The sequence below is a fragment of the Petromyzon marinus genome, chromosome 5 (genome assembly GCF_048934315.1).
Source record: "Petromyzon marinus isolate PM22_M1 ecotype Great Lakes invasive population chromosome 5, UKy_Petmar_22M1.pri1.0, whole genome shotgun sequence".
NCBI lineage: Eukaryota > Metazoa > Chordata > Hyperoartia > Petromyzontiformes > Petromyzontidae > Petromyzon > Petromyzon marinus.
Genome location: NC_133671.1, coordinates 12,548,773 through 12,565,774, shown reverse-complemented (window position 1 = coordinate 12,565,774; position 17,002 = coordinate 12,548,773). Strand labels below are relative to the sequence as shown.

At 42.7% G+C, this 17,002-nt stretch overlaps 1 protein-coding gene across 3 annotated transcripts in view; it reads left to right on the top strand.

Moving 5' to 3' along the window:
* LOC116939058 (huntingtin-interacting protein 1-like) overlaps positions 1–17,002 on the top strand; it is a 121,432-nt gene that overhangs the window by 68,916 nt on the left and 35,514 nt on the right. For all 3 annotated transcript variants that reach the window (XM_032946947.2, XM_032946948.2, XM_032946949.2), the window contains exons 12-18: positions 3,596–3,693; positions 4,572–4,644; positions 5,506–5,689; positions 5,868–5,956; positions 6,157–6,273; positions 8,350–8,451; positions 10,289–10,483. In XM_032946947.2, the coding sequence (XP_032802838.1) occupies positions 3,596–3,693; positions 4,572–4,644; positions 5,506–5,689; positions 5,868–5,956; positions 6,157–6,273; positions 8,350–8,451; positions 10,289–10,483 (858 nt within the window). The remainder of the gene's footprint in view (positions 1–3,595; positions 3,694–4,571; positions 4,645–5,505; positions 5,690–5,867; positions 5,957–6,156; positions 6,274–8,349; positions 8,452–10,288; positions 10,484–17,002) is intronic.

The following is a 17,002-nucleotide window of genomic DNA, read 5'->3' as shown; positions in this document are numbered from 1 at the left end:
GATTTTGTGTCTTGTTGGTAATGTGATATCTAGGGCACCCACTAGTGTATTGGCAGAATACCTCTCTCCCTTGCTTGTATTAGTCTCCCAGACAAGGTATGAAGCCTTGCACCCAGGCTGTTAAAGAGTTCGTGCAAGTTGAGCTGCCAAGAGCATCACTTGTAAACAAAGCATTCTTTTTTCTTGCATTACTGTACGAGTTCAGTGTACGGTCAAAGATATACCGTAAACAGGATGTTTAAAATCTAATGAGCTTGCGGTAATCACTTGTGTTTGTCTTGCTCAGCTTTTTTTAACGTTATCACGAACATTCCCGTGGTGGCTGTGTGCTTGGCTAAATAGTGCTACCCCTGGATAAATAAATGGTGATCCTTTTTGTAAGTGAGCTGGCCATTGAAAACATTGTGTAACTTGAGTTGTTGGTTGTCTCCATCTAGTGGAGGGTTTTAAAATGGATAGTGTTTGTCGATTCAGCAGATCCAAGGGCAGATACCATGGCAGATACCAGGGCGTTCATTGTGCGTTATCAAATTTAGAACAGACGAAAATGAAATTGCCCTTTTACTGAATACGCCATGAATTAGTGTAAGCATCGGTAATACCACAACCTCTATAAAGTGCTATGTTGGTCACAAGTACATTTAGTTACATTTCTTCCAGATTAGCCTACCCTCATTCTATATACAGTATACCCGATCGCATCATATCTCAGAAGTAAATCAAGCTCGAGCCTGGTTAGTACTTGGGTGGGTAGCTCCGTAGACTTTCTAGCTGTTTGGAGCCACAAGATGGCAGTGCTGAGTCTCACCTCCCTGTTCATACATGTGGGGTTACACCGCATACATACAGGGTAATTCGTTCAAACTAGGCAGTTACAGAAACAGCGGATCATTCATTTTTAAAATAGGATGCTTCTCATCCACTCTGAATGTTGTTTCCCCGCAGAGAATATTAGATAAAAAAAGTGCACACTGACGTCATCACCTGATTAATAATTATTCTCGGCTCCTTGAGCTCTCATTATGAATTGATCCAGTCTCTTTGGTTCTTTCGGTAAAGTCACGTAGGTATAAAATAAAATAAATCACGACGTTTCACGTTAACATCATGCTAATACCTCACATTAACATAGCCACTTCCGTGCACTCGTCGAGGAGGCCGCTCTTCTATCTTACAGTAACATGCCAATTTCTCACATTAACATCACGCTAATTTCTCACATTAACATCACTAGCCCCGGCCACTTCTTTATAACCCTTGAGCTACACCCATTTCAAACCTTTTAAAACAGTCTGCCTCAGCAGCAGCAGACCATGGCTTTCCCACCTGATGACGGATGCTTGTGTTGCGCCCAAAACGTGATTTATTTTATTTTATACCTACGTGACTTTACCGAAAGAACCAAAGAGTATGGATTCCTGCGGTCACGAAAGCTTCAACTCAAGATTGATCCAGTCTGTTATTTTCAGGAAACCTGTGGTGAGGCACATGCGGTATTATCTCAGATATTCGGGCCCTTATGCGGTATAATTGCTTAATAATTGCACTGGTTTGTGTATTTGAAAAGAGTATTTTATCTATTGTTCATTCTGTAGTGCAGTGCAAGGTCATCTCCTTGGCTGTTTTCCCTGGAGGGGGGGAGTTCGTGTTAGCGCAGGTTGATCAGTTGTGTGTTTTTTTGTCGTCTTGTATTTGCTTTTATTATAATTTCTTTGTAGAAGTTCTGTGCTGGTGTATAACATAATTCCATTTTTGGTTAAATCATACTTCGATTTTTGGAGGATGATGCTAATTCGATTGTGTGAATATAATTGGCATTATTCACACACAATCTAACCCAAAATACTAATTGTGAATTTTAAAATTCGTTGTGAAAAGTATATAGAAATTTCTGAACATGGTAATAAACTCATAATCTTAGCTTCAAGCAAATTATCATCTGATTGTTATTTCAGGAAAAATAAAATTTATCTTATACTTCTTGGCCAGAAGAAAGTGCCACCAGACCGATGTTTTGTTCTGAAACTGACAATAGTAAATTCTACATACATGTGTTGCAGTGACGTGCGGTGAGGTCAATGGCTGGGTAGGCACTGGCTAGTGTCAGAGCCAGATTCACACACCGAGGGGGGGCGTGGCCTGACGGAGGGGGGCGTGGCCTCACTGAGGGGGGCGTGTTAGACACGTCCCTCTCAGTGAGGCAGATATGATTGCTGCCTCCCCTGGTGCTTTTTAATTGCAGTTTCATGACGAGACCAGCGAGCCTAAATATATTTATACATATACGTGAAATAAGTTACCTGGAGTATGGAAGGCGAGGACATGAAATGAAGGGGTCTACAAACATTACATTGGTGACATACTGAGATAGTAAAAGGCACGCTCTTATTGCCCGCGCTCCTTCCAGTTACTGAGGGGTTGTGCAATAAGAGGGGAGGCTGAGCATGTCGCTGCCTCACCTCTCGTCTCTTCCTGTATTTGCAGCGGAACGCCGCAAATTTGGCAATTTGACTATAAAAATGATTGGAATCGTACAGAAATGACATTTATAACACAGATCAGTGGAAAAATCTGAATATTTCATTTGATTATTTTATTTTCGTAACAGCTATTTTCTTTGGAGTATGATAGGTGAGGCTCTGCCTTCCCTGACCGCACGTCCCTGATGTGTTGACATCGAATTCTGTATTCTGGCCAAAAATGTGATTCTTTCATCGATATTACATGCAATTGTCAATGCACTGTCTCTTTCAATTAGAAACATCAAATTTTAAGCTATTTGTGCCAAAGTGCTGTGCAGTCCCTTCAGACACCTTAAACGTCGTACGAACATAACAAGTAATCACGTATCATCTACCACTTTGATTAATTTCTCTGCACCAACTTTTTAGTTTGTTGTCCTTTCTAAGTCACCATACTTACATGTTTCATCCAGCGTATACTATTAAACTTTTACAAATTCCAATCTCACACGTTTTCATTAACAAGTTCAGCAGTAAATTTTGATTTAAAGCTTTCGTGACTGCAGTAATTCATATTCTTAGTTTTTTCGGTAAAGTCACGTTGAAGAGAAACAACAAAATAACAAAATATATATAAAACAATAAAAAATTCTCACGACGTTTCGACCATAACTCAAACGGTCATCATCAGGTGTGTCGGTTTGCATAAATTTATTAGTTATGGTCGAAACGTCGTGAGAATTTTTTTATTGTTTTATATATATTTTGTTATTTTGTTGTTTCTCTTCAACGTGACTTTACCGAAAAAACTAAGAATAAGTTCAGCAGTGTTCTTTTTTTTAATCTCATTTAATGCACATTCTTCTTATTCAGTTCTGGTCTGAGTAAAAAAAAAACATGATCAGTTGCAATGTTATTTCCTAATCTACAGCAGCACAGGGGAATCATTATTATAGGGCCCTTTCAAATTTCGCAACCTCCCCATGTGGTGAAACATTTTTGGAGAGTTGTTGAGAACCATTTGGCAGAACTATGCGGAATTTAAAAAAATATTAATTCTGAAGGGACCCTGTTAAAATCATGATGGGATATCCAGGAGAATTCACAGTGTCATCTTTCTTCTGTCGTTTTAGAGCCAATTCGACGACCGTTTTGATGACTTGTTTGGAAGTTCCACAGTCAGCACACCTTTCAACTTCAACAGCCAGAATGGTGTCTCCCGGGACGAGCGGTGGGTATGACACACGGACAAAAGAGATAAAACACAAATAGTCTGCGCTAATGTGGACATAAGTCACTGTTTGGTATTTAATACAAAGTAGTTTTTTTGTTATCACAAAATGTCAATAAATAAAATCAACTGTTCATTTTGCAGGGCTGTCAAACAAATTAGTTAATTTGTGCCATCAGTTGAAAAAATTGTTTCAAAACATACTGCATATCGCCATTCATGTGTATGCTTGGTTTTGTTTTATGTGCAAGGGCTGCCAATATTGTAAAAATGGGTAGTAGTAGTGGACTTTGCCTCTGTTATATGGCGTCATTGTGACACTTCCAAAAACATCACATTTTTTTAACAATATGTCATCTGGATTCACCACTGTTTAATACCTTTGGATACAAACGTCACTCTTGGTTGTAAAGTTATTTTTTTTCTTATGGCCATAGACTCAACTATAGATTTACCAAATTTATTTTTCCTAGCCCTTCTGGAGTATAATTTGAATTTACATACGTCAATCCCTTGCTCACAACCATCGATAATAAAATTGTGATTGGAGCTTGAAATTAGCACCACACTGATGTAAACTCTAAATCTCATTAAACAGCATTAAATTATATCAAAAACAAGGCACACTAATTTAATCTCTGTGTGTATATATTTTTTATCTCATCCTGTAATAATAGTGAACTCATGGTGGTATTTTTCTTAATAAAAAATTACGGCTGTTGATTATCTTTGTTATTAAAGTCACTGAACTGAAGTATTTAATTCGGGTTCATTGGTAGTGAATTTAGTTGCCCTGAAAATCATTTATATTCTTGTAAAATTGCTAAGGCTCTCGTTACCAATTTTTAACAGATGTATCACATCTTCTCTGTTCACAGGGACAAGCTTATCGAGCAGCTTTACAGGGAGATCAACGCCTTGAAAGAGGAGCTGGACACCCAACGGCTGGAGGTGCTGCGGCCTTAATTTCCATTTGACATCGCAATTCACGTTCGTGAGCAGTGTGTAAGGCTTCTTGTGAATCTCAAAAGGGATTCGCACTGAGAGAGTCCCCTTCACCACGTTTACACTGCACATCTAACCAGCAGCGTACACTCGTGCCTCTTCAGCAATCATTTTGTGATCACATTGAACCGAGGAACAGCCGCGGATTGTGCGTTAGGAAAACTGAATTAGCTACAGTGCTAAATTCTCCTATTTATACTACTATTAAAACCGGTTGAACTAAATATATGCAATAGGTACGTTACAATAACGATAGAAAATATGATTGCAGGAATGTAAAAAAAAAGTCATTTTTATTTAGTAATTTACGAAATTCTACGTGAATTAATTAACACTGCGCTTGTGAGGGAGTTGGTTATTGCTGTGAAACCTATGCTCAGCTCGTCATACTGAATTAGTTTCTTAAATCCCCGCACCTTTATCCACCAAGCAGTATACATTCATATGCCACAGTAAGTTGATTTGCAGGACACGTATGGTGTGGTAAAGCGTGGGTATACCCACCTCTTTTAAGATGTTTGGTGGATGAATCGGCCACATAGCCTCTCTAGAGCTCCCTCTCCTGGAGATCCTTTCACCAGCATTGGCACGAGCAAGAGGTTGCACAGCTGCGCCTTTACTGCTTACGTGTTTCCGTGTGTGTTGGAAGGTATTGTATGAAGCAAGCCAGTCAACCCATGGCACCTGGGTCTGTCCCGTGACCTCCTGCCAGCGAGCCTTCAACACTTCGTGTCACCGCCACTCCGTGGCGAATGGCGTTTTATTGTTGTACGAAGCAATAGCGAGATCCTCGTGTTTCTCTGGCAGACGGAGCGCGTGGCGTCGGCCCTGCGTAGCCGACTTGGGGAGCTGGAGGCCGAGCTGGCGGAGGCACGGCACCTGCGTGGCCAGGCGTGGGACGAGACGGAGTTTCTGCGCACCGAGCTGGAGGACGTCAAACGGCGATCCGAGGACACGGAGAAGACCCAGAAGAGTCTCACTGAGATAGAGAGTCAGTGTGGGGGGGGGCACGTGGGACACACTGAGACGCAGCTGTGGCGTGCGCGCACACTTGAAAATAAGAGAGTTTGGTTTGGGGAAGTTTGACGAAACATTACCAAATGAATCGTGAGAGCTCCACGACTACAGGACGATGCTAAATCTTGTGAACTTTTCTCTGTGCCTCCTAGAACGGGCGCAAGCGAATGAACAGCGCTACAACAAGCTGAAGGAGAAGTACACGGGACTGGTGCAGAACCACGCGGACTTATTGCGCAAGGTTAGACTTTTTCACATGTGGCACTTTTACTTTCAAATTAACGTCTTTACCGAAGTGGTAACATACAGTTTTAAATTGATTTATTTTTCTTTCTCATAATGATTGGCGGAGTTGCCTTTTTAAAACGGTCGGGAGTTGCGATAGCTTGCATGATGTGGACACCGGTTGATGTAACAACGGTGCTCCGGTGCGGGACGCAGAATGCAGAGGTGGCTCGCCAGCTTACAACCGTGCGGCAGGCCAAGGAGGAGGCAGAGACTGCTCGGCAGCAGCTGCAGTCCTCCATGCAGAGCATCATGCACCGAGCAGAGGAGCAGGTGGGAAAAAAAACCTGTTATTGCTTCTGCTAAGGCACACACGTGCCACAGTACACAATAGTCATACTTCACATCTAGTAATTATCTAAAAGTACACATGCATGCATGTATGTATGTTGAACTTGTTTTGCACCGTACTTAGCCAACCGTGCTAATTGGAGGTGCGGGGGAAGGAAAACAAACAACACAAACAGGGTAGCGTCCTAAGTTTTGTATGAGCGTCACTGGCGTCCCTGTTAAACGCATTCTGTATAATCTTGCTGTCCTCTGTTGCAAGGCACACATGCTTGGTCAACCAACCTATTTAGCTTCTGCTGTCTCAACTTATGTTCTATCTCACAACCACCGATCTGCCTCAAGTGGCCTCCTTGTCAAGGCCGTTTCTAGAACCAGACAAGGCAAACGTCTCTTCGACGTCAAAGCTTCAGTCACGTGGATTAATTCTCTCCTCTCTCACCATGCACATCAGCGACAGTGTCGACCTTTTGATATAATCTTGTATTTTTCTGTAATTTATTCTCCCGTGCCTCCTGAATGTCCTTTTTAAGTTAAATTTGTGCATGTTACAAACTGAATAAATAATGAATGAGTCGATATATTTCCGTATTCAAATGAGCATGGAGCAATTTTGCATACACAATAGCATTGTGCTCGATTGTATTATTGTTAGGTGTGTAACGTTCAGTGTTGTATCAGCACTATAATCTGCTCTTACCTACTTTTATTTTATTATTTTTGTCCTGGTTTGCCTTGAATAATTGCCCTCGGTATATTTACTCTGAGCTGTTTAACAGTTGTGTCCCTCCAACATATCTTCAGTTCTTTGGTGAATTTGTTGTGCATTACTTTCTGTTTTACTCATTTTTTTACCGACAGCCCAAATCGGTATCCTTCTTTATTAGGTTGTCACATTATTTAATGTCATTTTTTTGTTATTGTTATAACAACTGTGTCGTCACAAATGCTGGGATGGACAATAATATCTCCATTTATGTTCATGCGTTTATTTTTTAATTTTTTTTGTTTTAACACATCTTATGAAATCGTTATGAATAGCCTTGGTCAGAGTGTATCTCCTTTCTTGTCTCCCCTTGTGACATGTATTTTTTGTTACTTTACTGGTATACTCTACTTACACGTAGAGTATACCAGTAAAAATAATAGACGTTTTACATGCATTATTTGAAGTGTGTATCATCAGCATCATAGTATTTTAATCAGTGATCTGATGCCCCATTTATATATTTAACAATCAGTGTAGTTTACATAAGTATGATAAACATGCACTTCTGGTACATATCCTACGTGTGCTGTACCTCGCACAGTATATTACAGGAGGTATAATACAGCCCCACTGCTTCCAAGGTGTTTGGTCAGCATGAATAAGTAGTCCATAATACTTCTATACTCTTTGGTTCTATTCGGTAAAGTCACGTAGGTAAAAAATAAAACAACAAAAATCACGACGTTTCGGCCACAACACAAGTGGCCTTCATCAGGTGAAGGGGACCGTGCTGTCACGAAGACAGCGTTGGAATAAAGAAAGTCAAGGCAGGTCGCGTCCTTTAAGCTGTGTGGGAGGAAACCAAACTCTTTGATAAAGGAATTAGCATAAAGTTCTGATAGAACACTTAAAGTGCTGATAGAACACTTAACACGGGGGGAGGGGGGAGGGGAATTTGACAATGCAAATGTTGTCTTGAAGGGAAATAAGCTGCTGTGAAAGTTTGGTATATCACTACTTGGATTGATATACTGTGCCATTGAAATTAGTTTAATGTTTGGTATGATTTAGAACATCTTTCCAATGATTGCTTAATTTGAAACCATCTTCTCGTTTGAAATTGTGTCTGTGTTTGTAAATCTGAATTGCCTCGTGTACATAATACTTCTGCCAGCAGTGGCATGATAGAACAATTGCAGGGCTACACCTTTACCTTAACCATTCACGCTTCAGCATGCATTGCACATATACTCGTGCGCAAGTATATTACTGTTTAACACGTAGGCTTTCGCGACCAATATTATTCATCATAAAGGTTTTTGGGTTAGATCGCTTTTGTATGTTTGCGATAGGTTCGGAGTCAGAGCGAGGGTGTGGAACAGCTGCAGCAGGAGCTCGAGACGGGCAGGCAGGCGGTGGCCTCCCTGAAAGAGGCGCTGCGCTCATCACAGGAGGCATGTGCTCCTAACAGCTGGCATCGCCGAACACATACAACAAGGGAGGGTTTGCTGCAGAGTGATGGTTATCACACCGGACTTGCAATAAAAATTCGCCGGGTTCAGCCTCCCGGCACGGTAGTTGAAGCCATGGGCAAGTTTCCTCAAAACCCCCCCCCCCCACTGCTGTCTTATACCAGCGGTATGAATGGGTGCACCACTGTCGATTGTTAGAGCCCACTATTTCCAAGATGTTGACCAGCATGGCAGAGTCGGATAAAACTGCCTCTTAGAGGGGTTTTCTAAGGCTCCCTCTCATGGGAGGTCCTTCCGCTAGCAGTGGCGTGAGCAAGCAATTTCAGGGCTGCACCTGTATCACCCTTTTGCAGCTCAGCGTACAAGTCCATCTCCTGTATAGTACACATTCCAACTTTTTGACTACAGAATTCTGTGACAATCTCTTCTGTAAGATTAGTAGATGTTAACTACATTTCCTCATTACAAATTAATACAAAATCTCCCACCTCGATATGCATGCTTGTTTAATCCAAAAAATTGCCTTTTGGGTGTGATGGTTTTGCATGTTTGCCAATTCTGCTGCCTATTCTCACTTTCATTTCCAAGTACACCCTTGAGACATCTTCTTTGCAATGTAAATATGAAGAATCATAATTAATGTTTTCAACTCATTTCAGTAAAGTCTTTTATTAGTCATGGTCAAAGTACAGTGTTAATTAAGAAGGCTGATATTAAATTAAATACAAAAGTGTGGATAGAGCGCAGAAACGTTTACTTTATCATGAAGAATAAGATACCACTATCAACTTTTGGATCGTGACATCGTGTAATGGTTATGACACTGGACTTGCAGTCTAGAGGTCACTGGTTCTATCTCCCAGTTTTGCAGTTTAAATAATTATTTTCTTAAATGCCCCCACCACCATCCGCCCAGCAGAATAAATGGGTGCACCACAGATGATCAGCAGGTCGCTTGTAGTGGGGTAAACTGTGGGTAATCGCATCTCTTCCAAGCTGCCAGACCTGGGTTGAAAAGTAGACCACACTCAAGAGGAGATCTCTAGAGCTCTAGTGGAGGCCCTTCTGCCAGCAGTGGCATGGGCAATAATTTTCAGGGCTGCATCTCATACTGGTAGGAACCTCCTGGTTACACCAGCCCACAGGGGATTATTGTGTCCATCCGTCCGTCGTGCATCTAAAAATGGGAGGGGTGGGGCTGGGTGGAGAGGGGAGGGTGGAGAGGGGCTGGGTGGGGAGGGAGGGGCTGGGTGGGGAGGGGAGGGTGCGGAGGGGCTGGGTGGGGATGGGAGGGTGGGGAGGGGCTGGGTGGGGAGGGTGGGGCTGGGTGGGGGGTGGGAGGGGTGGGGCTGGGTGGGGGGTGGGAGGGGTGGGGCTGGGTGGGGAGGGGCTGGTCACCCCGTGGTACCCTTATAAAGCTCAACGTTTAACCTACTCACGCCAGCTTGTGCCCGCCCTCACAGTCGGGCATATTTGCGGAATACACCACGTGCCGCCGTTGACCCTGGCCATTGACCGAGCAACCCAACGTTGCTACCAGCTCCCTCCGCAGGAGTGTGTTCCACCTTAATCTTATCTAGTTTTTGAACCGGTGGATAGTACAAATTACTCAATTAGAATATACATAGCGACCATTGCTCCCTACCGAAAACTCAGTCGTACCTTCCTGAAAAAGAGTCGCGAGACTCAAGCAAGGCTCTCCTGGTTAAACAAGTGTGATAGTAGATATAATAACAAGAATAAAAACCTGTTGTGGCTTACGGATTGGATTTAAAAAAAAAACGTGATGGTATATAATCGCCCCCCTGTGTGCTGGCAGGCTAGCTCGGAACTGAGTGCCAGGCTGACCGCACTGGAAGCTGAGCGGGCAGATGTGGAACGCGTGTCAGGCGAGCGGGCGAGCGCGATGCAGACCCTGCAGTCACGCCTGGACGAGACACTGAGCACATCCAAGGCAGAGGCGGAACGCTCCGAGCAGGAACTGAGTGCGCTGCAAAGCCAACTCTCCCACAAGGTGGTGCTTCTGCTCCACGGCTTGCTTGTCAGATGATGTGTAAGGGTGGCTAAACATTTAAATAAATATATTGCGTTAAATTTCTGCCCCAGGTAAGTTGCGCTGCCACGAATAGCAGCTTTGTATGCGGTAATTTTTTTTTTTTTCCCCGGGACTTGTGAGGTACATAGGGTACGGTTTAAGGTCGGAAAGAAACAAAACAAAATTAACAATTTTGGTGGTGGAAAGCGCAACGTGTGTGAATTATACACGAGATCTGTAAGTTGATCAAGCACAAAGGAATGATTTCACATTGGCATGCAATTATAAGATAAATATGTTTTTATCCTCATTTTAAGTGCATTAATTTAATAATTCGACCCGACTCTGTGGAATAATGAAATTGCCTCTTAACTGCATAGTGCGTCGCCATGGTGATCGCTTGAATTGCCATGGTGTGGTCTCTGTGCACTGGAGACTGCGCCTTCCACTGGCTGCTGGTGTCTCTCCTCTGGCTCTATCCCTACCAGCAGATCTCTCTATTCTCTGTTGTTTGAATACATTAAACTAACAATTTTACCGGATAAGGCTCACTGAGCTATATAGCTCTTTTTCATAAGCGACTTGGTCACAAATGATAGCTCAAATGATAGTGGCTTATGTGGAAATGTATAGCAGCCAAATTGCTCCAGACGCACGTTTCTAAATGGGGACAGAAAATCTGGAGAACCTGGAGAAAATCCACGCGACTACGGGGAGAACATGCAAATGCCAACTATACAGGTGTCAGGGTTGGATCAAACCCACGACCTCCTGAAAACCAGGCGAGGAAGTTAACATCTCTCCACCGAGATGTCAACTATATATTTTTTTAAATCAAATTAATTTTCTCTCATCTGAATAAACCAAACCCGATTATTGTATTTCTCTTTTATCTGGTATGAATACAGCTTTCTTGTTTTAATGGCTGTTCCATCATCACACATTTTGATCTCTGAATATATATTTTCTATCTCATCTGAATACATTTATTTTACATCTTGTTTGAAACATGTATTTTCAATATTTTAAAATTATATCTATCTCCGACCTGTCATCTTTTATCGTCTCACTAACTTTTCAAGCACACTAGAATACATCCCTGTTATATCATCGCTCTCTTTTCTGTCATCTGAAGCCATCTCATACTGTTATCTCACTTTGCCTCTCTTCACTCTCACCTTTTTTAGAGCTCTCTAGATCTCTGTCTTGGATACATCTTACCTAACTCCATGCCTGTATGTCTCATCATAATACAATACCCATTTATATAAATGCGAGTGCATCTCAACATGCTGTACAGAAAACAATATAGTATTTATTTTACAGAGAGAATCGGTCATAGGCAAAGTGGAAAAAAGGAAGGAAGGTCTTGAGCCTGGACTTGGAACAGCAATGTGTTTATGTTGTAAGTGGGCATATCTCAATGCAGGCAACGGTGCCGTGCTCGTTCGTCTAAGCAAGAAAAAAAGAGCTGCCCTACACGTAAAGTTTAATAGCTCTCAGGAGAGCGACGACTATGAATGAGTGCAGAACACTGAACTAACGAGGAGGGAATGGCTCACTGCCACAGCTTCTTACTGTGCCAGTGTTTGTACAGTCAACTCTAGATTACATTGGGTAATAGTCGAGGGAGGAGTAGCCTTAATAACATTAAAACACACCGAATACACAACACGCAAATTAGGTGATGAAAATGCGTGTATTTTTACTTGTGCATAATGGTAGTGAAGATTTGTAATGTGTCATCTGGCTGTTTGTTAAAGAAATCGGTCACGAGTCATGAGTGAGGCAGCTAAACATTCTACCTGCTGTGTGAGCGTGTGTGTAAGAGGGATGCATTGCTTCTAAAACTAACTAATTTTTGAAAGCACAAATAATTTTCATCCCAGCGTAGACATGGATATTTGAGAGTTAATGTATTAGGGGTTATGGTTTTGTTTGCCTTCACCGGCTGTTCCACCCAAGTGTTAAAGCCGTATGAACAGCACTTAGCTAAGAGTCCAAAAGATTATTTATTTGTCCTTACCGCCCATCACGACTGAACATTTTTCTCGTTGAAGTATAGACATATGACTGTTTCTTTGTACCCAATGATTTTGCTGATTAGCTCCCAAGGTAATTCCATGTTCGAAGAAAAAAAGGTAATGCTGCAAAGAAGAACTGTGCAGTCTTTGAAAACATTTTCAATATTGAGTCTTAAGATGTGATGAACACAGCAGTCATCGGACGACGCAGATGTCGAGATCTTCGTCTGGTTGCAGTTGCTCGAAATAAGTTGTCTGCTTTCCTCGATCAGACCTTCAAAGCAAACGTCTTTGGGATTCAGGTCACCTATCTGGTGTATTGCCCCGTGGACACGGCAGTGGGAGCGGACGGGCAGTGGATGACCAAGTGGTGGTGTCACGGTGCGAGACATTGGGTGTGGTGTCTTGAACAGCTGCAGTGAATGGAAGAGGTTGTGTGTAGCCGCAATAGCCTCGCAGCCCGACTGCTTGCAGCCCAACACGAGCTCCATGCCCTTGTGGAGGTGCTCTGCAATGCGCTTGCTGCTGTGCACGAATCCGCCAAATCTTTCGCACAACGAGGCGGCTCTGTATTATTAGCCCTGTTCCCGCCTTGTCACACTCCCAAAGTGCAGATGGTGAACGTTGATGAGGAAGCTAGTGTGCGTTTGATAAGATTCAGGATTGAGTTCTTTGAAGTCTTGTTACACCTTCCAAATTGTTTTTTGTTCCATGCCTTTGCAAACGTTGTTAAGCATGCTGTCTACTTTGCCAAACTTTCCGTTCTGTAGTCACAGCATCCGTTGTTGTGCCACACATACAAAGTAAAAGAGAACATAGCCCTTGGATGAGGTAATGTCTGTCATACAAAAGCTTGAGCTCGATTGACATTTTGCGGAAATATTGCCAAAACTACCTCGCCATTCTGGATTCAGAGGACCAATGGACTCTGCTCAGGTCTCTATGCTCCTGTGGATTGTCCAAGTCCAGTTCTTGGCTGGTGTCATCGGTGAGCATTCACGGAAAAAAACTGGCTACTTTGACAGGTCACCGCAGCTGCAGTCGGCAAGATCGTTGAGTGCAACGGGTAGTCGTAGTTGGAAATGAAGCCTCTCCGCCGTGTGGCCCACCATGTGGTTGTCAATCCGTGGGGAAATTTATTGTACCCCTCATATTTGCCTTTTCTGTGGTAAATATTCGGCGGTTGACCCATATATGTGTTTGGCCCACGTGGTAGTTTTATGCCAAAACACTTGTCAATTACCCTCCATCACCAGACAAGATCGTCATGTTTACACAGATATTAATACGTGCCAATGCATTTATTGAATTCATTAATTCAACACGCATAGTCAGCCAAGGACCGTTGCGCCAAGCGTGTGACAACATTCGCATGAACTGCTCTTGCTGCCGTACACCGACGTGTCTTGAGTGATTTGTTCGAACCACGGATCACGGGGGAGGTGGAGGGGGGGGGGTGGGGGGGGTGGGGGGGGGCGACCACGGGGGCACTTCGAACGTCAACCGCCAACTGAAGTGCGCAATGTGCTGGCGTTTGCGCATCAAGACGGGCAACGTGTCCAGAAAGTGACATCCGGCTCCCTCGAACTGAGCTCTCGATCGCTAGGAGACCAGTCGTAGATGCAACGGTGACATTTTTGACGAAGTCGAGACAAGAAGGCGTGTTTGGCATCACATGTGTAAGGGCTGCGGCCGATCCAAATCGGCTTGAAGCAATGTTCAGACCGACGCACCGTAAAACAATACTGACCAACAATGGTCGCTGGTGGCTTAAGACTTTTGTGATTGAATTCACGTCAGCATACATATGTTGAGTCATGAAAAGTTCAAATATAGATCATTGTATTGGCTATGGTGTAGGACGCCCTTTAAATAGAGCCCAACAGCTTATTGGGCCCTTGTTGAAATAAATAAAGTCTCATCTAAATCTAATCTAAGAAAACCTACTGTTTTAAGTTATCTTAATTACATGTCTGAGCAAAAATAATTGTCTATACAAAATACATTTTGATTGAAAGCTTTCGTGACTGCAGGGATTCATAATCTTGGTTCTTTCGGTAAAGTCACGTAGAAGGGAAACAATAAAATAAAAAAATAAAAAACAATACAATTCTCACGACGTTTCGACTGCTACACAAGCAATCATCAGGTGTGAAAACCACAGCAAGAAAATTGTTTTCCTTCTACGTGACTTTACCGAAAGATCCAAAAATATACATAATAAATCAAGTCCATGCCAACGTTTAAACATTCGCCATATTTCTTTGAGATTCATCTTCAAAATGGAGACCTGGGAAAGAGTTGAGCAGCTGGAAGTAAAAGTGTCACTCTTAGACGAATGTGGCTGGGAGTTGCTGTCCAGGTGGTGTGACCATATAATTAACTTTTCTCTACACACGCTATCCCACCCGCAAAGTTCTGCCTGGATTTGTTGAATGATTTCCTGGCGGGTCTTGACTGCAATATAGTCATCATCATTGCGGCTTGATCTGCAAGTTTTTTCTACTGTGATGCTTGGTTCAGCTGATGTATTGCATGCAATTTATCCTCAGGGTCTCCTTGGTCAAAATATAACTCTTGGCTTTTATGTAATCTCATTGCCCTTCTTGATTTCAAAGACCTGCTTACAAACCACAGCCAGATTCCTTGGTTCATCAGTGAGTCATATTTACACATAAACCAATTTCTTCAATTTGGAAAATTTAAGTGTGGCTACTTTAGTGCCCTCTGGCTTTAAAATTAAAATTTAACACATTTATGGTTATAAACTTGCAAAGCACTTTTGGCAGTACTTTACTGTGCACTCTAACTGTATTAAGGTTAATCTAGAATTGGATTAAGGTTATTGTGTGAACACCGTTGACACGTGTGAGCATGAGTGACAATTACCACTTGATACTGTGCACCATTTTAATGATATACAGTAATTCAACAGTGTTTTATGTCATGGTCAAATCATATATACAATTGTGCACTTATCACTTGAACTAATCTTCTTGTACGCATCTCTGTTCTCTTCACGAGGGTATATTTTTCTCGTTTACATTTTTGTTGCAATGGTTTCCCCAGTGTCTCTTCACATTGGCTTGTGTCACTATATCTCTGTGTTTTCTGTCATCTTCTTCTCAGCTGACTTCATTTCTCTTCCATCTTTTATTTCTTCTAGTCCCTTGGCCTTTTGGACCATTGTGACATGATCATTTCCTTTTCCAATATCTCCTTGCACTGCCCTCTCAACTTCTCTCTATCCATGGCTGTATTTTTCAACAGATATACAGTGAGGGAAAAAAAGTATTTGATCCCCTGCTGATTTTGTACATTTGCCCACTGACAAAGAAAGTATCAGTCTATAATTTTAATGGTAGGTTTATTTGAACAGTGAGACAATAACAACAAAAAAATCCAGAAAAACGCATGTAAAAATGTTATAAATTGATTGCATTTTAATGAGGGAAATAAGTATTTGACCCCTCTGCAAAACATGACTTAGTACTTGGTGGCAAAACCCTTGTTGGCAATCACAGAGGTCAGACGTTTCTTGTAGTTGGCCACCAGGTTTGCACACATCTCAGGAGGGATTTTGTCCCACTCCTCTTTGCAGTTCTTCTCCAAGTCATTAAGGTTTCGAGGCTGACGTTTGGCAACTCGAACCTTCAGCTCCCTCCACAGATTTTCTATGGGATTAACGGCTGGAGACTGCTAGGCCACTCCAGGACCTTAATGTGCTTCTTCTTGAGCCACTCCTTTGTTGCCTTGGCCGTGTGTTTTGGGTCATTGTCATGCTGGAATACCCATCCATGACCCATTTTCAATGCCCTGGCTGAGGGAAGGAGGTTCTCACCCAAGATTTGACGGTATATGGCCCCGTCCATCGTCCCTTTGATGCGGTGAAGTTGTCCTGTCCCCTTAGCAGAAAAACACCCCCAGAGCATGTTTCCACCTCCATGTTTTACAGTAGTGATGGTGTTCTTTGGGTCATAGGCAGCATTCCTCCTCCAAACACGGCGAGTTGAGTTGATGCCAAAGAGCTCCATTTTGGTCTCATCTGATCACAACACTCACCCAGTTGTCCTCTGAATCATTCAGATGTTCATTGGCAAACTTCAGACGGGCATGTATATGTGCTTTCTTGAGCAGGGGGACCTTGCGGGCGCTGCAGGATTTCAGTCCTTCACGGCGTAGTGTGTTACCAATTGTTTTCTTGGTGACTATGGTCCCAGCTGCCTTGAGATCATTGACAAGATCCTCCCGTGTAGTTCTGGGCTGATTCTTCACCGTTCTCATGATCATTGCAACTCCACGAGGTGAGATCTTGCATGGAGCCCCAGGCCGAGGGAGATTTACAGTTCTTTTGTGTTGCTTCCATTTGCGAATAATCGCACCAACTGTTGTCACCTTCTCACCAAGCTGCTTGGCAATGGTCTTGTAGCCCATTCCAGCCTTGTGTAGGTCTACAATCTTGTCCCTGACATCC